The sequence below is a fragment of the Neoarius graeffei genome, chromosome 13 (genome assembly GCF_027579695.1).
Source record: "Neoarius graeffei isolate fNeoGra1 chromosome 13, fNeoGra1.pri, whole genome shotgun sequence".
Taxonomy (NCBI): domain Eukaryota; kingdom Metazoa; phylum Chordata; class Actinopteri; order Siluriformes; family Ariidae; genus Neoarius; species Neoarius graeffei.
The window spans coordinates 60154612-60178349 of record NC_083581.1 but is presented as its reverse complement, the minus strand read 5'-3'; the positions used below and the strand labels follow the sequence as shown (position 1 = coordinate 60178349).

General features: G+C 42.7%; 2 protein-coding genes across 4 annotated transcripts in view; one reads left to right on the top strand and one right to left on the bottom strand.

Annotated features, from left to right (window-relative positions):
• emc1 (ER membrane protein complex subunit 1) overlaps positions 1-2859 on the bottom strand; it is a 41726-nt gene extending 38867 nt beyond the window's left edge. The window contains exons 1-2 of the mRNA XM_060938225.1: positions 2754-2859; positions 955-1082 (exon numbers count right to left, since the gene is read on the bottom strand). Of these exons, the coding sequence (XP_060794208.1) occupies positions 955-1082; positions 2754-2845 (220 nt within the window). The 5' untranslated portion in view covers positions 2846-2859. The remainder of the gene's footprint in view (positions 1-954; positions 1083-2753) is intronic.
• A 1626-nt stretch (positions 2860-4485) lies between these two features.
• The window catches only part of zgc:154075 (uncharacterized protein LOC556929 homolog), a 52151-nt gene continuing 32898 nt past the window's right edge, over positions 4486-23738 (top strand). For all 3 annotated transcript variants that reach the window (XM_060936953.1, XM_060936951.1, XM_060936952.1), the window contains exons 1-7: positions 4486-4612; positions 13244-13348; positions 13462-13546; positions 13639-13712; positions 14500-14559; positions 21494-21601; positions 21712-21768. In XM_060936953.1, coding sequence (XP_060792936.1) covers positions 13256-13348; positions 13462-13546; positions 13639-13712; positions 14500-14559; positions 21494-21601; positions 21712-21768 — 477 coding nt within the window. In that variant the 5' untranslated portion in view covers positions 4486-4612; positions 13244-13255. The remainder of the gene's footprint in view (positions 4613-13243; positions 13349-13461; positions 13547-13638; positions 13713-14499; positions 14560-21493; positions 21602-21711; positions 21769-23738) is intronic.

The window sequence follows — 23738 nt, the reverse complement described above, 5'->3', positions numbered from 1 at the left end:
CACACCGAGAGAGAGAGATTATATCAAGGATAAGGTTTAGTCACACTGGTCTGAATAATACATTAAACATAATGAATAAGCATGCTACTGGTAGTTGTGAACATTGTGGACTACAGGAAACGGTGGAGCATGTGATGTTGGATTGTCTTAGATATCAACAAGAGAGACGGACACTTTAAAGGAATCATACGACACTAGGTATCAGAGAGATGTTGCAGTTGAGGTCAGATAACGTAGGATATAATGGAGTTGTCCTAGCGGTTAGCGTGTCTGCCTCTCGATCGGGAGTTCTACTCACGGTCGGGTCATACCAAGGACCATCATAAAAATGGTACCTACTGCCGTCTGGCAAGGCACGCTGCAATAAAGATGCGAGTGGGGAGTCAAACTCCTGCGGTTACCAGAGGACTAGCCCCCCACTGTAACCCTAGCTATGTAATAGGCGAGAGGCTGAGGGCTACGGAAATGGAGATCGGCGCTGCCCTATGCGCCACATGGCGTGGGAAGGACTTTGATTTGAATGTACGATTTAGGGCTATTTTTAGGTTTTTAAATGATACAGGAATTCTTAGGAGAATTTAGCACACTAGTGTAGTAAACATTCTGGTTCACACTCCAGTCCAGAAGGTGGCGGTAATGCACGAAAAGCTGTTTGCCAACCACCATAAACAATAAAAAAAAAAAAGAAAAAGAGCAAGAGAGAGACAGAGACACCCACCCACCCAGAGAGAGATAAACTGAAAAGGGAACTTCTACAACATAACAGGAACTAAATGGGTCCTCAGGTGTTCCACAGCATTAAAGGGCAACTATCAAACAAAAAAAGATGTGAAATTCTTTAACTGACAAAAAAAAAAAAAAAAAAAAGTAAATCATTGGCAAACTGCAGTAGTTTAAAGAGAATATATTTAAATTGCAGAGACACATCTAAGGCACATAAGCAAGGATACTTACAGAGCTCTCCAGTTCTGGAATTGAGGGAGGCAAAAATGTTCTTTTCTGTTGCAACTAGGAGCTTTTTAGATGCTTGGGAATGACTATCAAAGAGGGCGAAACGCACCTCACCGACAAACTGCTGTCTCCTGAAAGAAGATTGAAAAAAAAAAATTATATAATTATATATACACACGGGGCGGCACGGTGGTGTAGTGGTTAGCGCTGTCGCCTCACAGCAAGAAGGTCCGGGTTCGAGCCCCGTGGCTGGCGAGGGCCTTTCTGTGCGGAGTTTGCATGTTCTCCCCGTGTCCGCGTGGGTTTCCTCCGGGTGCTCCGGTTTCCCCCACAGTCCAAAGACATGCAGGTTAGGTTAACTGGTGACTCTAAATTGACCGTAGGTGTGAGTGTGAATGGTTGTCTGTGTCTATATGTCAGCCCTGTGATGACCTGGCGACTTGTCCAGGGTGTACCCCGCCTTTCGCCCGTAGTCAGCTGGGATAGACTCCAGCTTGCCTGCGACCCTGTAGAACAGGATAAAGCGGCTAGAGATAATGAGAGATGAACGAGAGAGAGAGATACACACACACACACACACACACACTACCGTTCAAAAGTTTGGGGTCACCCAGACAATTTTGTGTTTTCCATGAAAAGTCACACTTTTTTATTTACCACCATAAGTTGTAAAATGAGTAGAAAATATAGTCAAGACATTTTTCTGAGCATTTAATCGACCCCACAAATGTGATGCTCCAGAAACTCAATCTGCTCAAAGGAAGGTCAGTTTTATAGCTTCTCTAAAGAGCTCAACTGTTTTCAGCTGTGCTAACATGATTGTACAAGGGTTTTCTAATCATCCATTAGCCTTCTGAGGCAATGAGCAAACACATTGTACCATTAGAACACTGGAGTGAGAGTTGCTGGAAATGGGCCTCTATACACCTATGGAGATATTGCACCAAAAACCAGACATTTGCAGCTAGAATAGTCATTTACCACATTAGCAATGTATAGAGTGGATTTCTGATTAGTTTAAAGTGATCTTCATTGAAAAGAACAGTGCTTTTCTTTCAAAAATAAGGACATTTCAAAGTGACCCCAAACTTTTGAACGGTAGTGTAAAATCATCAAGTTGTTAAGATGTGTTCTTCCTGATGTCACAAATGTGTGATCCATAAAGTACACTTAAGCTTTAAGCAGTGGCACATAATGTACAGCACAGGACGATATTACCCTGAAACACTGGCTCAAGTATAGAATAGGGGTCTACTGCTGTTCTAATCCAATTCACTGACAGATTTTAGTCCATAAATGTCTCTGATGCTGACTGATAAGACACGGATGAGCAGAAACTTGCATACAGTGGGATGTCAGTATCGTATCGTAAATGTAAAAAGGAGATCGGACCATCCCAAAGAAACAGGTTTCCACCCACATCTACTCCTGCCAGGTCATTATCACAGGCTGGGGAGTATAAACCACACCAGTATCATGACATTAGGGGATTCAGTATAATTTTAGCAGGTGGAAGCGTGCACAGGTTTTCCTTATATTCCTCCCACCCGCTTCAAGTCAAATCCCGCCTCCTGCACTGGGATTCGCTCGCTGCCCACCCTCACAGTGAGCAGGAACCAATCAGCAGACCGGAAGTCCTCTTCAATCATTTGGAAAGCGGGTAGAAAAAGTAACGCCTCAGACTCATTAGCTAATTAGCAATTAGCTTGTTTGAACCACCGGTAATTTAAACTGTCTCCAGAAAAACACAAAAAGAGCTTAAAGGCACCAGAAACACCCAAGTGTTGACCACATGTACATACCAATCAAATTTCCCCACTTGGTCTTCGAAAACGGCTCCAGCAAAACCTAATAAACACAAAGAAATAAACAACCAAGCTAGAAAGCCAGCCATTGCTGCAGAGGATCAACTCCCAGAATTCCTTGCGGCTTAGGACCCGACTCTAAGAGACAGCCCCTGCCTGAAAGGATTTATTACAGAATAATGACTCGTTTATTTATTATTAGTGCAAAAGCGTAATTTAATGGTGACAAACAACTATTTCGTGCGTACAACTAACATTAACATAAATGCCAAATGGAAGAAGGAACAATTCAGTGTTTAATCGGAGACTGTTTGAATTACTGACAATGATTACGACTCTTTTCAGTGAGTCAGATCAGTCGGCTCAGTGAATCAATAAGAGTCGATTCTTTCAACTGGGAAATTGCACACAGGCCGTTTCACTTTAAAACCGCACAAAATTGGTGGTTTTCTCTGTGGCCAGAAATATGTGTCACTAGAAACTATATTTGAATCATTTATATTTGACTCTCAATTGCTCAACTTGAATTTAATAACTGGAGAATGCAACCAACTTGAATAATTCCATGTGAATCATATAATTTGTTCAATTGATTGCATTCTCCAGTTATTAAATTGCTCAGTGTTGATATTACACCTCACAGAAAGCGTTCCTGCGATTCCTGTCTCAGGTGAACAGCTAACATTCATTCGAGTAGAATTTAAAGAGAACTCTTTAGAAATACGGATCGAATCCCACCTAAAAGAGCCATCTCAGTAAAGAGTCGACTCGTTTGTGAACGATACATCTCCATTTTTATATTCAGGCAGTTCTTTTTTTCATCATTTCTCTGTGCCTACGGTCTTGTCAAAATAAACTAAAATAGATAGCTAAAATAAATATTATAAACCCTTATATGTAGAGCTACTGAATAATAAATAATTTTCTTCAATTATTTTTGTTTAATGCACTCTTTTTGGTATGTACAGTACACAAAATATTAAAGAAGCAATGTACTTTTTTTGTTTTGTTGTTTTAAAGGTAAAAGCCAACCTCTTTTTTAACTTTTTTTTTTAGAATTTCCACTGAAAGACTTTAATGAACTTGGAAAAAATTGCTATAATGATATAAGAACATTTTATTAAAAAAACCTTTGTATTGAGGAGTATAGTAGTGAAAAATAAATGTGTGTACAGTATCTTTCTTTAATATTTTAATCAGGGTTATTGTGGGATTTTCTTTAAAATTATATTTTATAGTATAGTATATTTTTTATTTATTTGGCTAAAATGCAGTACATACAATAAACAGTATGATCATGGCATAAAAACCAGGATTACACTAAAAAGTGTGAACACTTGTTTCCACTGTGGTCCCAAAGACAGCCATTGTTACTATACTAAGTAAATACCCAAAATATATGTATATGATTTATATACACATGCATCTCAAATTAGGAGCAGAAATTGAAATGTAATGTTTAATTCATGCAGTATCCTGTATCTTATAATTGTTTTATCTGATAATAAACGCTGTTTTCCTTGCAGAGGCTCCAGAAGTCACGTGACGCTTGTGATGACGTAACCAAGGAAGTGTCGGCTCGCTGGGCAGAACCCCAAATGGCTTCTTGATCACTATTTAGGTGCACTTAATATGATATGAACTAATGGTCCAGACACATTTTATAGTGCACTATATATCGAGTTTTGTTTTGGCGTTGAGACAGTTTTATCTGCCAGGGTAGAGGAGGTGGCATATGCTGGTTATTTCATTCTGAAACCTGGGTTTATGTGACCTTAAGTGTCAATGATTTATGAACAAGAAGCACAGATACTGACTTTAAGTGAAGGGAAGAGAAGTTGCTGCTGCAAAGACAGGTGAGCAAACATGCCTTTAACTAACTCCAGTGTACTGAAGTGGATTAATAAACAGGTGATGTTTATAATCATGTAATAGAGCAGTTCTCAGATGAATCATCCTACTGAGTGACTCCTCTGAGTTGGACTCACTGTTCACTGGTATTACTGGGGTTTATCACTGAGCCTCACCTGTTTGACACTGACCTAGTAATAATAATTTGACGGAAAGACTATTCCTTAGAGTTTATTTTTCAGAATCAGCTGACATTAGTGTCAGTTAAAATGTTTATGAAGTGTTAAAATAAAAAAAGTGTGATTTTAAACAATGTTCTATTTTAATATGCACTTATAAAGAGAATACACAGTAAATTTTGTAAATTAGAATTTTAATAATGAGTAAATTGTGTGTGTGTGTGTGTGTGTGTGTATACACACACACACACACACATATATATATATATATATATATATATATATATATATATATATATATATATAAGGGTGCATCAGTTGCCCTCACTTTCATAAAATCTGATGCATTTTTGTTTGGGTGTTCCTTTTCACCAATAAAGACATCCTGTAAAAATTTTTGACCATATTCAAAAGTCTAATGGTGGCACCATGAGGTTCATTTTTTGCCAAAAAACGCTCATCTCATCTCATTATCTCTAGCCGCTTTATCCTTCTACAGGGTCGCAGGCAAGCTGGAGCCTATCCCAGCTGACTACGGGCGAAAGGCGGGGTACACCCTGGACAAGTCGCCAGGTCATCACAGGGCTGACACATAGACACAGACAACCATTCACACTCACATTCACACCTACGGTCAATTTAGAGTCACCAGTTAACCTAACCTGCATGTCTTTGGACTGTGGGGGAAACCGGAGCACCCGGAGGAAACCCACGCGGACACGGGGAGAACATGCAAACTCCACACAGAAAGGCCCTGTAAGGCCACAGCTGAACCCAGGACCTTCTTGCTGTGAGGCGACAGCGCTAACCACTACACCACCGTGCCGCCGCCAAAAAACGCTTATTTTATGTTTTTGCGTAAGGTTTGAATCACAATGTTGGACTCCATTTATTGATTGCTTGTGACCCAGAGATCATGTTAAGAACCTTTGCAAGGGATTGAGAAGCATTAATGTGATTCATAATACATTTGTATTGTTTAAAAGTAGTTGAACAATGATTCAATGAACAGCTAAAACTCAAACTGTGCTTGATAATATATTTAGAATATGTACTAAAAATGTGTATCTAAGATATTTGGTATACTCTATAAGGTGCCATAATGTTTCATGAAAAGTGATCGAAATGTCATAAAAGTCATAAAATAGCAGCTTTTTCCATAACTTTGAGCTCCTGGTGCCACCATGAAACTTTTGAATTTTGTCAAAATATTTCACCCAGTGTGTTTTCTTACCAAAAGGAACATTTTTGCATTTTTGCAACTGATGCACCCTAATATATATATATATATATATATATATATATATATATATATATATATATATATATACTGGGTGCGATTTGCTGGGGGGGATGGGGGGGATCATCCCCCCCTCTGGTTTTTATCTCTGCTGAAAAAAAATCCTCGGGGACAACCCTGTCAATAAAACAAACAAACCAAAAAAAAAAGTTGACAGGCATGTTGTGACACAGTTTTCTATGGTCTACATTGCACTCACTTTCAAAATGACCCGAAGTGGCAGCTTTGATGTTCACGAACGTCCCCAGCAAATAGATACATTGTAGATAATAACAATATCCAGAGTGTGAACATGGATTTAGCGCCATGAATCACATCCTTACTGATGAGCGTGAAAATCTGATGGTATTTCAGGTCATATTTATGCAGAAATATAGAAAATTCTAAAGGGTTCACAAACTTTCAAGCACCACTGTATGTTTCCAGGACCATGTAATGAGCCAAATGTCATTTATCAAAGCAGTGGGAGGAATGACACGGTCATATTTACTTAGAAGACACAAAAATGTGACTCTGATCTTTGAGCACTAGTTCGACTGCTGCAGCTTTTTAAAAGTTTGTCGATGATAATCACCTAAATTTCAGCTTGACTATATATTGATTAAATAAGCATAAGTGTTTAACCCTTCGAAACAGTTGTGTGTCGATTTAAACTAAGCTCCTGTAAAAACTAAATATAACCTCTATGTCAGTAAGGATAAGTAAAGAATAGATGGAGTGTGCTGTTATAAGAAAATAATCAAGACCAGGGTGAAGGGTTGTTACTACTCCAAAGTGTTTGATTCCTTTCATACCACAGCAATTTGTCCATGTTAATAATTTTTATTTATTAAAGAGTGACATGTTGCACTTTTGTTCCATTTATACTTTAACGTCATGGGGTGTCCATCAAACCTTCCCTTCATCACCCTCTCTTTTTACCCTCTCTTGGGAAGGCCAAAAGCTTTAGTTTATATTCACATCATGCATCAGAATGAGGGGAAATGTGATCTTGGTCACTTTGACCTGTGGCATGGTTGTTTGTGGTGCCACGTGGACTGGTTTGAGTATTTGAGAAAGTGCTGATTTCCCGTTTTCGGCACAACAGTTTCTAGAGTTTACACACCGTGGTGCGTCTGACATCAACTACCATGCTACAGTCAAAGTCACTGACATCACGTTTTTCCTTCATTCTGATGTGTGATGTAAACATAAACTAAAGCTTGTGCAAGTGCAAAGTGCTTCTGAAGCAGGAGATAGATTCTGTGGAAGCTGTGTGTACTATGCTGAACTTCTTGTACAACATGCATATGTACACACTGCCTGGCCAAACATCACTGTTTGGATTTAAATAAGCAAATATTTAAAGCTAGATGGCCTTTCGATTTCATAAAATCAATGAAATTTAGTCCCCTCTGAAATTTGGTCATTGTGATATATGTTTATTTCTGTAATATCTAAAAAAAAAAAAAAACCCAGGCCATTCTGTGGCTGGGAAGTTATTTAATTTGAGGGGATTAAAGCAAATAATGTGCATGAAATCGCTCACTTCATGCAGTCAAGCAGACAGAGGAAGTCCGGTGTGCACATGCACAGGTTTACCTTCTTCTTTTCCTTCTTCTTTTGGGTTTTACGGCAGCTGGCATCCACAGTGTTGCATTACTGCGATCTACAGGTTTACCTTGACCGTGTACTGACAGTTACATCATTCTGTCGCTAAACAAACAACTGATCACACCGAGGCACGGGCGATTGCTCTAAGACAACGAGGGAGGCTCAGCCTCCTCTAAAAATGCCCTTATAACTTTAATGTGTGCGTGAGTTTTTCCCCCTCGTGACAGCGCGATGCAGCGCAGCCTCAGTGCACTTCAATGGCATTTGGGAGCTCTGCGCTTTTCAATCTCAAAATGCAAGACGGTTATTGGACAAATACTGCAAAAACGCCCGCCCACGGAGTCTCACGGACTCCCAGCCTCAGTGGACTTCAATGGCATTTGGGAGCGATGCGCTTGTCAATCTCAAAATGCAAGACGGTTATTGGACAAATACTGCGAAAATGCCCGCCTACAGACTCCGAGCCTCACATGGGAGGGACATGGCAAAGCTTTCCGCGAGGAGACTGGTGATTGGTGAAAGCGGCCGGATATTTTCTTTGATTGACAGCTCAGTTCAACTATAGACAGGCAGCGGTGAATTTCAGTTCAGTCGCATGCGGAATCGGAAGTGCTGTGGTGTATTGTAAGAGATCAGCTTACATTTCGATTTAATTCATTACATACGGTTTCTACCAGCTTTTTTAGTTTGTATATATTATCATTGTAAATAAAGTGTAAATATGGTGTTGTCAAGTTTGCTATCTTAGTTCCAGAAATTTTGTTTATTTGAGTGACTGAACTTGAACTTGAGGGGGCTAGTCAGCTAGCAAGAAAGCTGCGCACGGATGCCAAGCATTGCTGATTTAATTTTGGCAAAGCCATTTGCCAGTCTTCCTTTCGAGGAAAAAATTAAAATTAAAGAGCAGGGTAGACCAACGCCTCAAATTGACTTGGTGAAAAAGGTAGGGAATAATACTCGTTCCTTTCAGCTCTCCTGGTACGAGAAAGTGAATTGGCTAACAGCAAGTGACCCACATCAACAACAGTAAATAGGCTACTTTAGTAATATGTCATGGATGGACCAAAAATATAGAATCTATTTAAAATGTTTATGCTGAGTATATTATATTGGAATATATATTTTTCTGGATATGAATTAAACACAGCTACAATTTGGAAAACATTTTTAAACAAAAACACAGCCGAGAACATTTCACACTACAGACCTGGATTAAAAGTGAAGGGTTATCAAAATTGTCAATAAAACATTTCTCAGTCAAAATAAGTAAAATATAGGGAAAGTGTCATTGAATGAAATGTGTAGCACCCAGCTCTACTGCTGAGGTTCCTGACAAAGAGCTGCTTTCAATAATGATCAATTTTTAAACAACATGCCACAATTTTAAAATATAAAATGTTAAAATATACCCCCCCCCAACACCACCATCATGTATATTGGACAGTAGGCTAATGGGCCAAAAGAACCTGTTATTTCACAGTTTGTGACGCTGCCAACAATCAGCCAGATCAGAGGCAAGAGTATGGGTAAAATTGATGTGTTTTTTCTTTTAAAATCTGGAAATGTCGTAACCAACCAGCCTCCCCTGTTTGAAAGACTACCAGCCGCCACTGCACCGAGGTGCTCGCTGACTGCCAATATTTATTAGTTTGGTCCTGCGTTTCCTTTCCTTTGCAACATAACGTCTTTTCTTCTCGCTTTCTGTTACTGTAGTCGCTCTTTCACGTTTCGTTCGCGTCCTCCATTTTTCTCTCCTGTTTCAAATTTGTATCCGACAATGCCTTATGCGAACGGGGGAAGCCCACCACATGATGCATGACGTAGTATCTTGAACTGGGTCATGGTGAAACTGGAAAAAATAGTGGAGAATTTAGGGCCATGTGACCCCTAAATTCATTAATTGTTCTATTAAAAAAAACCTAATACAATTGGAAGTCTGTGATTTGAATTCAGTAACTTTCCGTCCACTAAACAAAAATAACTGGGTGTCAGGAAAAATTCTTTTTACGACCTAAATTTGAAAAATCTGAAAGGCAGTTTAACTTTAAGAGCCTTTGATTGGCTATACTGCAGACAGTTATTTTAACCCTAATTGATGCAGTGAGTAGCTTCTCATTATTTTAAAAACCATTTTGGAGGATGTATCCCGTGGTCGTGGAAAAGATGTTATTGTGTTTCAGAAGGGTCAAATTATTGTCCTGCATCAAGCAAAGAAGACTATTTGGAGATTCCTGAAATGACTGGAATTGGGTTAAGAACTGTCCAATTCATTATTAAAACCTGGAAGGATGGTGGTGAACTGTCAGCTTCATGGAAGAAATGTGGTCAGAAAAAAAATCTTGACTAACCGTGATCAGAGATCACTTAAACACTTGGTGTCAATTCGTAAAAAATCGACAGGAGAGCTCAAGGCTATGTTTAATAGTGACAGTAAGAGCATTTCCACATGCACATTGTGATGAGAACTCACAGGATTTGGACTAAACAGCTGTGTGACCATACGAAAACCACTTGTTAGTGAGACTAATGGGGGGGGGGGCTTCAGCTTTCTAGGGAGCATAAAGATTGGACTCTGGAGCCATGGATAAAGGTCATATGGTCTCATGAGTCCAGATTTACCGTATTCTAGAGTGATGGGTGTGTCAGGGTAAGAAGGGAAGCACATGAAGCAATGCACCCATCATGCATAGTTGCCATTGTGTAAGCCTCTGGAGGCAGGGTTATGATTTCTGGTGGCTTCAATTGGTCAGGTCTTGACTCAGCAACGTTATGGGACAATAAAATGAAGTCAGCTGACGAACTAAATTTGGTGAAAGACCAGGTTATCCCATCAATGGATTTTTTTTTTCTTCCCTGACGGCACAGGCATAAAATTAGTGCTCAAATTGTTGAAAGAGCAATTCAGGAAGCATGAGGAAACGGTAAATAGTAAATGATAAAAATACAATAAATAGCCTGTAGCGAGAATAGCGTGTGGGTGGAGCACAGAGGACGGCAGGACAGAGATCAAGGTTCTCAGAAGGCTTTATTGCCGAACTTTTCAGTCTAACAATATTTAAACCAACAGGCAGAGACACGCACACACACGCTGTCGGCTCTGCCGGGGAAGAAGCTCCCTTCCGCTCTCCCTTTCCCTCCTTAAGTAGGGTGGTTTACTGGGGAGAACACACACAAAACACAGGTTAATTACACTCAGGTGAAGTGATTCTGCCACTTACCTTCCCCAACTCCGCCCTCCTGTCACAGACCGGCGCTTGACCACGCCCCCGCTGTCACATACCCCCACCGCGTGACTCAGGCCGGGTGCCCGTCCGGCCTGCAGCCGACTCCCCCCCCCCCCCCCCCCCCCCCCCTTGACGGGAGAGGAAGTCCGCCACGACCATCTGCGCCCCCGGCCTGTGGACCACCTTGAAGTTGAAAGGTTGGAGCGCCAGATACCAACGGGTGATCCGCTTGTTGGCATCCTTCATCGATTACTCTCACTTGGTCAACCGCGTGTCGCAGAGTCTCGTCTCGCGATTGTTCCAGTGGGAAATCCGCGACGGATTCCCCAATAGAAAGAGGAGGGGCCGGGGGCTCCTCACTCTGTCGCGGAGATGACGTAGACGGCTCTGCGACCGCCGCTCCAGCCAAAGCGACACCGGGACCCTCCCCTATCAACCGGCAGGACCCACTCTTTACTAGGCGTGCCATCAAACCCCGAAATCCCAGCCAATCAGTCCCCAAGATCAAAGAGTGGGTAAGGCGAGGATTAACCGCCGCCTTCACTATTGATTTTTCCCCTCTGAAATATATGTGGTCCGACACCAATGGGTAGCTGTGAATATCCCCGTGCACACACAACACCTTCACCCCTTGTGCTCCCCCCAATGCCTCGTCTTGCACCAGGCTTTGGCGGATCGAGGTCTGATTGCAGCCTGAATCCACCAACGCCTGATATGTAGCCCCTTGTACACTTACCGGTATGCGATACGCTCCGGCCCGATCGAGGGCAGCCTCTGGCGCGTCGGGGATCCGCACCACCGCCCCCACCTCCATCGCTGCACACTGTTGCTGCAGGTGGCCCGGTTCCCCGCAGCGCCAGCAAACCGGCCCAGGCCTTCCCTCTGCAGCTGTGTTCTGAGGCTCACTCATCTGGGGGGGGGGAGGAGACAGACACAGAAGGGAGAAACAGGAGGGCACCACGGGTGCGGCGGGCCGGCTGGGGTGGAGCCGGCCCCCGCCTCCGTGGTGGGGGAATGGGGCGAGGACGGGACACGGGAGGAGGGGCGAGAGAAAGAGAGAGAGGAGAGGAGAGAGAAGACGATGTCGGTGGTTGTCCTGCCGCCGGAACAGCCGCCAGATGATCCTCCGCCAGTCCCACGGCTTGATCCAGTGACGCCGGGCGGTGGCACTGGACCCACTCCGCGGTTCCGGCCGGTAAGCGGGCGATGAACTGTTCCAGCGCCACCTGGTCGATGATTCCCTCGGCGTCGCGATCTTCGGCCCTCAGCCACCGCCAGCAGGCGTCCCGGAGCTGCTGGCCGAACGCGAACGGGCTGCCGACTTCCTCCATCCGCAGCGCGCGGAACCGCTGGCGCTGCTGCTCCGGCGTGCGCCCCACGCTCTGGAGGACAGCCCGGTGAAGGTCGGCGTAGGCCAGCCGGCGATCGGCGGGGAGCTGTAGTGCGGCCAGCTGCGCCTCTCCCGTCAGGAGGGGGAGGAGGCGCGCCACGCGCTGCTCCATCGGCCACCCCGAGGCTTCGGCGACCTGCTCGAACAACGTGATGAAAGCCTCGGGGTCGTCCTGCGGGCCCATCTTAGTTAAGGTGAGGGGAGACGGGCCCGCGGCCGGGGCGCTGGTGGACCCCGCCGACGCGAGGAGACGCCGGAACGCCTCTCGATCTTCCTGCTGAGCCAGCACCAGGGCTTCGAAGCGGCGCTCCTGCTCCTTCCGGAGCGTGACGAGTGCCTGGTGCTGGCTCTGCTGAGCCGTGGCGAGGGCGTGGACCAAGTCCGCGAACGGGGAGGATTCCATGGAGCTGCAGGACTGATGCTCCACCTTTTCCCGGGTTTCGGCACCACTGTAGCGAGAATAGCGTGTGGGTGGAGCACAGAGGACGGCAGGACAGAGATCAAGGTTCTCAGAAGGCTTTATTGCCGAACTTTTCAGTCTAACAATATTTAAACCAACAGGCAGAGACACGCACACACACGCTGTCGGCTCTGCCGGGGAAGAAGCTCCCTTCCGCTCTCCCTTTCCCTCCTTAAGTAGGGCGGTTTACTGGGGAGAACACACACAAAACACAGGTTAATTACACTCAGGTGAAGCGATTCTGCCACTTACCTTCCCCAACTCCGCCCTCCTGTCACAGACCGGCGCTTGACCACGCCCCTGCTGCCACATAGCCCTATTCCACAACTGTATTAATCCATATTATGTCAATTAAGTAAAAAGAAATGACACCCATCATTACTTTAAGATATGAAGTGTGGTCTGTATTTTTATGAATTAAAAGACATTGAATTGGAAGTAATTAGGTAATCACAGGCAGTTAACTTGCTTTAATATGTTCACACGATAGGCTCATGCGAATATGCCGTCGCCCGTTAAAGTTATTGTGATTGGAGCTGGGAGCCGTGGTGAGACGTACTCTCACTTTGCCTCCATCCACCCCAATCGCCTGCAAGTATGTTTAACTTTTTATTTTCCTGATTTCTTATGTAGTAATTTTTTACGTCATTTAAGCAGAAGAAACTAAGGATTTCCTATGATTTGTGTGTGTGTGTGTGTTCACCTTAGATAGTTGGAATTGCTGACCCAAGACTTTTTGCACGAAAGAAGCTCCAGGAGTGTCACAACGTGCCTGAAGAAAATGTATTTGACGGTAACAGTTGATCTTTTTCTGTAAGAACAATTTGAGTTACATCAGTTATGTACACTGCTTTAAAACCTATTGTTATTTATGGTTTTGTATAGACTGGCATTGTGTAACAGAAAGGGAGAAGTTTGCGGATGCAGTATTCATCTGCACTCCTGATCGCCTTCATAAGGTTTGTCAACTCTTTTGACATGATCGTTCATACACTATATTGCCAAAAGTATTTGCTCACCCATCCAAATTATCGGAATCAGGTGTTCCAATCACTTCCATGGCCACAGGTGTATAAAATCAAGCACCTAGGCATGCAGACTGTTTTTACAGTTTGGAGCTGGCCCCTTCCTCTTCCAACATGACTGTGCACCAGTGCACAAAGCAAGGTCCATAAAGACATGGATGACAGAGTCTGGCGTGGATGAACTTGACTGGCCTGCACAGAGTCCTGACCTCAACCCGATAGAACACCTTTGGGATGAATTAGAGCGGAAACTGAGAGCCAGGCCTTCTCGTCCAACATCAGTGTGTGACCTCACAAATGCGCTTCTGGAAGAATGGTCAAAAATTCCCATAAACACACTCCTAAACCTTGTGGACAGCCTTCCCAGAAGAGTTGAAGCTGTTCTAGCTGCAAAGGGTGGACCGACGTCATATTGAACCCTATGGATTAGGAATGGGATGCCACTTAAGCTCATATGTGAGTCAAGGCAGGTGAGCGAATACTTTTGGCAATATAGTGTACTAGACTAAATGGCTTGGCTTCTGTTACATAAAACTATTGTAAAGATAAATATCATTGAAAGGGGAAAAACCCCACCAGAATAACTTTAATGTACCTTGGAATTAGTTCTGCAAGTTTTTGGGACTGTACTGGAGGGATGGAGCACCACGATTCTCAAAGATATTCCAAGCCTTCAATGTTGAATGTGGTTGTAACTATAAAGATGATATTTGTCTTGCAGGAACCTGCAGTAGTTTTGGCGAGAAAGGGTTATCATATACTCTTGGAGAAGCCAATGGCAGTAAGTGTGCTCACTTGTGCTTAATGAAGGGGCGCTTTTCTTTTTTAAGAAAGAAACTCACTTTTTAAGACATGAGACTTCCATGTTGAAGTCATCTTACACATTGGTGACTGGGAAAACCATTTGATAGCAATCCTGACTGTCCTAATCCTAATGCAGCAGTTTTCTGATGCTCTACTGCTACCTTTTAGGTCTTATAAGGTTTGAAATATTTGTAAGGTAAACAAGAAAACATTTATCAAATGCTTTGTTTATAACCAACTGCAACATTTGCTGTTAATGACATAATTGGTTCATACAGTGGTGCTTGAAAGTTTGCGAACCCTTGAGAATTTTCTATATTTCTGCATAAATATGACCGAAAACAACATCAGATTTTCACGTCCTAAAAGGAGATAAAGAGAACCCAGTTAAAATAAATGAGACAAAAACATTATACTTGGTCATTTATTTATTGAGGAAAATGATCCAATATTACATATCTGTGAGTGGCAAAAGTATGTGAACCTCTAGGATTAGCAGTTAATTTGAAGGTGAAATTCGAGTCAGGTGTTTTCAATCAATGGGATGACAATCAGGCGTGAGTGGGGACCCTGCTTTATTTAAAGAACAGGGATCTGTCAAAGTCTGATCTTCACAACACGTGTTTGTGGAAGTGTATCATGGCACAAACTAAGGAGATTTCTGAGGACCTCAGAAAAAGTGTTGTTGACGCTCATCAGGCTGGAAAAGGTTACAAAACCATCTCTAAAGAGTTTGGACTCCACCAATCCACAGTCAGACAGATTGTGTACAAATGGAGGAAATTCAAGACCATTGTTACCTTCCCCAGGAGTGGTCGACCAACAAAGATCACTCCAAGAGCAAGGTGTGTAATAGTCGGCGAGGTCACAAAGGACCCCAGGGTAACTTCTAAGCAACTGAAGGCCTCTCTCACATTGGCTAATGTTAATGTTCATGAGTCCACCATCAGGAGAACACTGAACACAATGGTGTGCATGGCAGGGTTGCAAGAAGAAAGCCACTGCTCTCCAAAAAGAACATTGCTGCTCCTCTGCAGTTTGCTAAAGATCACGTGGACAAGCCAGAAGGCTATTGGAAAAATGTTTTGTGGACGGATGAGACCAAAATAGAAATTTTTGGTTTAAATGAGAAGCGTTATGTTTGGAGAAAGGTAAACACTGCGTTCCAGCATAAGAACCTTATCCCCATCTGTGAAACATGGTGGTGGTAGTATCATGGTTTGGGCCTGTTTTGCTGCATCTGGGCCAGGACGGCTTGCCATTCATTGATGGACCAATGAATTCTGAATTATACCAGCGAATTCTAAAGGAAAATGTCAGGACATCTGTCCATGAACTGAATCTCAAGAGAAGGTGGGTCATGCAGCAAGACAACGACTCTAAGGACACAAGTCGTTCTACCAAAGAATGGTTAAAGAAGAATAAAGTTAATGTTTTGGAATGGCCAAGTCAAAGTCCTGACCTTAATCCAAGTGAAATGTTGTGGAAGGACCTGAAGTGAGCAGTTCATGTGAGGAAACCCACCAACCATCCCAGAGTTGAAGCTGTTCTGTACAGAGGAATGGGCTAAAATTCCTTCAAGCCGGTGTGCAGGACTGATCAACAGTTACCGAAACGTTTAGTTGCAGTTATTGCTGCGCAGCAAGGGGGTCACACCAGATACTGAAAGCAAAGGTTCACATACTTTTGCCACTCACAGATATGTAATATTGGATCATTTTCCTCAATAAATAAATGACCAAGTATAATATTCTTTGTCTCATTTGTTTAACTGGGTTCTCTTTATCTACTTTTAGGACTTGTGTGAAAATCTGATGATGTTTTAGGTCATATTTATTCAGAAATATCGAGAATTCTAAAGGGTTCACAAACTTTCAAGCACCACTGTATGTTAATACTTTAACGCTTAGGCGTTATAAATGGTTTAACACTTAAAACGTTTTATTGAAATGGTGTTATTAACCATTTGTTAAACGGCATGTATTTTATATTTTTTTTGTATCACACTCTTGGGGGTGGGAACCAATAAACATTTAACAGCAAGACTAAGTAAAACAGTGTGAATACTAGAGACTTGTGCAGGTCTGAGCTCAGCCTTTGTCTGATTGGGAGATAGAAGCTACGGTATATAAAAAAATAGCCCGCTCAGAAATGCATTGGTGCTAGGATTTGAACCGACATTGCAAAATCTGTTCCTTTCCTGGGCAGTGCGCTAGACCACTCAGCCACAGAGGACTACATTGTGAACTGAGGTTATGTAACATGGCACTTACATAGTCAGTATGCAGGGGCGCCACACTATGACTGTGGAATCGCTACCTGAGGCTGGGCACACCAATTACATTCTTAAACACACTCAAACTCAGTTTAAACATACACATACAGACAGGTGCCTCTATAGCAATGTTTCTCAACCACTGGGGTGCAAATTTTTTTTCCCAAGTTTGAAGCCAAATACTAAATAGTTCAGGATGTCCGTAGTGTGTCAAATCAAGTAGCTGGTTTTCCGTACACCGTTCAAGTGGAATAAATATGTTTGTGGGTAAATTAAGAAGAACAAGCCATTATTTTTGTCACACTCCTCCTCTGGATTTAACCACATGTGCCACGCACACACATATACAGAGAGAGAGAGTGTACACAGACAGAGAGCGCATGCGCAGAATAAATAAATATGTTTGTGGGTAAATTATATGTCTCTGTGATGCCTGCTGGAAGAAGAGAGCAGGGCAGATTGAGAATTGAGCAGCTGTGGTTTGTTTACACCCGATAATAAAACTTGTAGCATCGTAGCAACCATTGCAAAGACACATACAAAAAGCCCAGAAATTCCTCCTTACCTGGGCAAAAACGATACGGATTTATCTTGTAGTGTCCTGATCCCAGATCTTTAACCCTGCCACATATAAAAAGTTGTACTCCTCCATGCTCTTCCAGGTTTTTATCTGTGCGTCCATGTGAACGATGTCTGCAGCACCAGGTAGTTTGAGATGTCGGGGAACTCAACAGATGGATCATTTTCCAACTCATAATGAATGAATGAATAACTTTATTTAAATGTGATAAGTTGATCAGCAGGCAGCACGGTGGTGTAGTGGTTAGCGCTGTCGCCTCACAGCAAGAAGGTCCGGGTTTGAGCCCCGTGGCCGGCGAGGGCCTTTCTGTGCGGGGTTTGCATGGTGTCCGCGTGGGTTTCCTCCGGGCGCTCCGGTTTCCCCCACAGTCCAAAGACATGCAGGTTAGGTTAACTGGTGACTCTAAATTGACCGTAGGTGTGAATGGTTGTCTGTGTCTATGTGTCAGCCCTGTGATGACCTGGCGACTTGTCCAGGGTGTACCCCGCCTTTCGCCCGTAGTCAGCTGGAATAGGCTCCAGCTTGCCTGCAACCCTGTAGAACAGGATAAAGTGGCTAGAGATAATGAGGTGAGATGAGAAGTTGATCAGCAGTGCTGGTGGGGTCGTGCATTTACAGATGCTAATAATTACAAATACAAAAGACTAAAAATATACACAATCTTTAAACAACAACTTTAATCCTTTTTGACTGAGAATGCCCTGCATGCGAGGTTTGGCTTCTGGCATATCCGTACAGTTTTAAATACAATACCTACATTTAAAAAATGTTTTATTGCATTTATTTAATTCCTGGGCTCCCACTTGTAACAGGGAGAGATGTTGCATTCCATTAATACACTTTACAACAGATTATTAGTTTCTAATAGAATAGATGAGCCAAAATAATTGGGGATCTTTTTAAGGGCCCTGACTCATTACAAGTATGAACAGGTGGGCCTTACAGTAGAAAAGGTTGAGAACTCCTGCTCTATTGCTGGGTTTCAGTCACGTGACTTTTCTTAGCAGTTTTACCGGAAGTGAAATAGCTGGTGGTCTAAACGGCTGCTGTAGTGCAAACAACTAGCGATAACTCATCAGAGTACGCTCGTAATCTAGAAGCCACTGCTCGCTTTAAATATATTCAGAAGATTGCTATGTGCAGTGGAATTGACCCCTACAGTCTGGGAAAGAAGGATTTGTCATACGATCTCGAAACCTACCCTTCAGTCGAGTTCCCCGACATCTCGATCTATCTGGTGTTGCAGACGTCCTTCTACACCGCAAAACAGATGAAAGCGTGGAAAAGTATGGAGGCTTACAACTTTTTTGTATGTGGCTGGGTAAAGGACATCGGTATCAACTCGCTGCTGAATGAATCCTGTATTGTTTTCGCTTACGGTAAGTATGTTTTTTTAAGCTTTTCATTCGTGTCTTTACAATGAAGCGCTGCAAGTCGAAGTGTAAACAAACAACAGTTTACTTGATTCTCACTTGTGTTGGTTCTTATCTCTCAGGTAAATCATTCACAAAGATCATCAGAAACCCCTTTAAAGACCTGGATCTTAGTTAAACAAGACGGAGAAGTGATCACGGTGCATTGTAACTGTATGGCTGGGGAAGAATTTGGTCATGACCTTCATGCATATGGACTTTGTGAGGAGTAAACAAAGAAACAGCTGGGGACGTCAGCACTTCGTGACTAAAAGAAGTACCGTAAAATAACGACACATGGCAAGAAAAGTACTTGGAAAACACTAAGGACAGAGCTGAGAGGGAGATACAAACCTTTCACGAAGTGATCACTGCAAACTCAAGCATGCTTCGACTCGGCTCCCTTCGATTTCAGCGAGAGGTTCAAAAGCCACCTTTCTCGGCGTGTTTTTGTGAAATCCTGTGTTCATTCACCCTTTTTTTATTAGGTCACGGGGAATCCTGAAGAAACTTTTTCAGTTTCACAGTTTTTTCGATTTGAACAACTTAAAACAACACAAGCGTAAGGCATTTTTCATGCGAGCAATGCACCTTCTCCGTACAAACGCTTTGTCAACTGAGCTTTGGTAGACCACCAGCTAAAGTTTTGAATAACTGATGAGGCGGATATGACGTCACGTGAAACCCAGCAATACAGTTGTTTTAAGTGTCTCAATTGATATGCTCAAAGTGTTGCACAGTGTTCAAAGAAGATTTATAAATGATTGATTAGCCAGCTTTCATCTTTTCGGCAGATTTTTGAAAAAATTCACACAGGGTGGGTTTCTCAAAAGCTTCTTAACACTAAGGCCCTGTCCACACGGCAACGGATTCAGGTGAATCTGATAAAATTTTTTATCGTTTCGTCCACACGGCACCGGCGTTTTGGGTGCCCCAAAACGATATTTTTTGAGAACGAGTTCCAGAGTGGAAAAATCTGGCAACGGCACTGTTGCGAAGTCATCTGGATGAGTAGAACGGATGTGTTTACGATGACGTCACAACCACATGAACAAGCAGCACTCGCGCGCATCATTCGTAACAACAACAGCAACAATGGCTTTTAAATAATTTTAAATAATTCTTTCAAATAAACAAGTAACTGAACCATTTCTTGAATTTCTTTTTTTTTATTGGATAAGACTGCTTTTCAAAATGTTCACACACAATATAAAAAGTTATATAAATTAGATAAAAATGCTTTTCAAAATGTTCACACACAATAAGAAAATTAAGTTATATAAAACTATGCACACTAATAAAACTAATTTGTACACACAGAAGGCACAATTTCCTCGCGCAGTTGCAGCCGCCATCTTCTTGTTGTTGTTGTTGTTGTGTGTTTGTTCCTGTGAGTGCTTCACGCCGGGTAGAAGAAGGAGTTTATACGCATGCGTCCTACTTCTTCTATTGTTCTGGTGTCTCCGATGGGACCGTCTTACAGCGCACATAGAGGTGTGGCATGTGTATTGCATCGTTTTCAGCAAGCGTTGTGTTGCCATATGTACCTGATATTTTACTGATCCGTTGCCCATGTGGACGCGATATTTTTTTTACCTGCTAAAAAAAAAATCTCGTTGCCATTGTCGTGTGGATGTAGCCTAAAGGCCTCTGCATGCTCTTGCGACAAGGCTTTCGCAGATAGCTTTTCGCAGACAGTTGTAATTTATTGTTGAGCGGGGAGTAATAGGCGTGCGCGATGTTATTCACCGGCACAACGCAAGGGGGCGCGAAGTCGCTAGGAGTAGTTGGTGGGTGTGGTTAGTGGAGTGTTTATCCTCCGGTTACTTATAATGACTAGAACTTTTTTTTTTTTTATAATGACTAGAACTGGAGTCGTATAGATGTACGTACTTCCTCACTTCCTCAATCAACCGCTCTTCATGCTGCTCCATCTTCGCTTGTGTTTTTAAAAATGCCGGTCGTGAAAACAAAGCAAACCGGGAAAGTAGGGAAGCAGAAGTGCGTGTACAGCGGGTAGAGTGGACCAATCAGAGCCCTCTTGTCTGTGGCGCTGTCTGCGAGGCTTCTGCGGTGGTCACAATTTTTGGGAGGTGCGCGCAGAGCGTCTGCGAAGGTGGGGGGGCTACGCAGACGCTATCTGCGACACCGTCTGCGAGGACTGGGTTGTCAGCATAAATTGGCCTTAAGAGCATCTTAACTAGGCGAGAGAGTGTTCACTGTGATACTCGCTCTACGATTTAACGATGATCTTTGTGCTACGATGCTTTTGGGAACCCCACCCCAGGTCTTTCCCTCATTGGTGTGATGAGCAAGAAATCATCCATCCATCATTAGGATGTGTTTTTAATGGAGGATACAAAGCACTTCTGTCAATCAATCTGCTAAATGCTTTAAACATAAAAAAATACACAATTTAAACTTGACAATATATTCCATTTATGAAAGTGCAGTATATGGAAAGACTTATTGATTAAGTTAAGGATTTTCGACGTGGCCTCAGAATTATGGACCTTACTGTGTATAGTAGAACTCTTTACTATGAGAAAGGTTTTCCCAGGCTCCTACAGGTTTGTTTGTCTTGTTTAGACTAATAAAATTAATAATACTTTTCATACCTTTTAATTTTTATTCCTGTGTCCAGGTGACTCTAGAGGACTGCACAGAGATTGCTGAGACTTGCGTTCAGTGTGGTGTAATGCTAACAGTGTGCCATGTTCTCCAATACGACCCATTCATCAGAAAAATAAAAGTAAGCACATTTCAGTTTCTTCACCGTCCGATTTTGAAGGGGTGACTCCAAGAGAGATGTCTGTTAGCACAGTGAGAGCTGGCGAACGAAGATCTACCTTCATCTTTCAGGTGCTGATTGACAGTGGAGCCATTGGGGATGTCATTCATATTCAACACTTAGAACCAGTGAGTTCAGTTTTATTATTGAACAATTATTTGCTTACTAGGTGAATATCGGAGATTATTATCCAGACAGGACACTTTTTCAATGGAATAAAAACATGTATTCTATTCCCTTCTAGTGGGTTTCATTTATTTGGTTCGATAGCATGCAATATTGTGAGCATATCGCTCATCCTACACTACCGTTCAAAAGTTTGGGGTCACTTTGAAATGTCCTTATTTTTGAAAGAAAAGCACTGTTCTTTTCAATGAAGATCACTTTAAACTAATCAGAAATCCACTCTATACATTGCTAATGTGGTAAATGACTATTCTAGCTGCAAATGTCTGGTTTCTGGTGCAATATCTCCATAGGTGTATAGAGGCCCATTTCCAGCAACTCTCACTCCAGTGTTCTAATGGTACAATGTGTTTGCTCATTGCCTCAGAAGGCTAATGGATGATTAGAAAACCCTTGTACAATCATGTTAGCACAGCTGAAAACAGTTGAGCTCTTTAGAGAAGCTATAAAACTGACCTTCCTTTGAGCAGATTGAGTTTCTGGAGCATCACATTTGTGGGGTCGATTAAATGCTCAAAATGGCCAGAAAAATGTCTTGACTATATTTTCTATTCATTTTACAACTTATGGTGGTAAATAAAAGTGTGACTTTTCATGGAAAACACAAAATTGTCTGGGTGACCCCAAACTTTTGAACGGTAGTGTACGTGTATTACGCCATTCTACTCAATGGAGAATGAGTGTGCAATATTGTTATGATATTGCACGTTGTCAAGACAACATGATGTCACACATCGGAGCATAGATATCCAGTGAGAAACATTTTTTGCTGTGCATGCACACAATCATTTCTTTGTCTGCCGGGAAAGAGACAGATGCATTGAACATCAGAAAGACTACGCATATTTACAAGAGAAAAACATACCAACGGACATCGAAAAACTGGAAAAGGGACACGTCGGAGATGTAAAACTTCTGTGCTAGTGAGCAACTTGGAAAATTTGTAAACAAACATGGCCGCCAGGTTTGCTTCGTTAATTACGGAATATTTTGAGAGAATTTTGGCTGCCAGGTTGCTCCGTTGTGTGTAGCTGTCAATGTTGATTTTAAAAGTAACTAAGTAAATTACACAGGGAAATGAATACTTAAGTATGATTGAAAAATACTGTAGCGAGCGTGCATGGAAGAAGAGTCTGTAGACAGAAATTTTAGTTTCTCAGTCGGTAGCCTGCGCTACTTGTTCTCGATAGCACTAGCTTGACTGTTTTATTAGCATTTACTAATACTACTGATGAACACTACACCAGCTGGAAGGTGACTTCACTGCTGTGCTGACAGCTCCGACTCACGGGTAAGCTAGCATTGGCCTTCAAGAATGCTGATAAGAAGTGTGTATGTATAATAATATTAATAATATTGCCTGGCAGCCCTGTGATGACCTGGTGACTTGTCCACGGTGTACCTTGCCTTTTGCCCGTAGTCAGCTGGGATAGGCTCCAGCTTGCCTGCGAACCTGTAGAACAGAAGAAGAAGAAACCTTTATTCATCACATGCACACTTCAAGCACAGTGAAATTCATCCTCTGCATTTAACCCATCTGAAGCAGTGAACACACGCACACACTCAGAGCAGTGGGCAGCCACACCAGAGCGCCCGGGGAGCAGTCAGGGGTCAGGTACCTTGCTCAAGGGCACCTCAGCCCAAGGCCGCCCCACGTCAACCTAACTGCATGTCTTTGGATTGTGGGGGAAACCGGAGCACCCAGAGGAAACCCATGCAGACACGGGGAGAACATGCAAACGCCACACAGAAAGGCCCTCACGGGCTGCTGGATTAGAACCCGGAACCTTCTTGCTGTGAGGTTCATAGTATATCAGGGTTCATAGTATATCAGATATATTCCATTCAGTATCATGCTGGCTGAATGGAATATATCTGATATGCCACTCAATGCCAGCCAATATTATTTAAA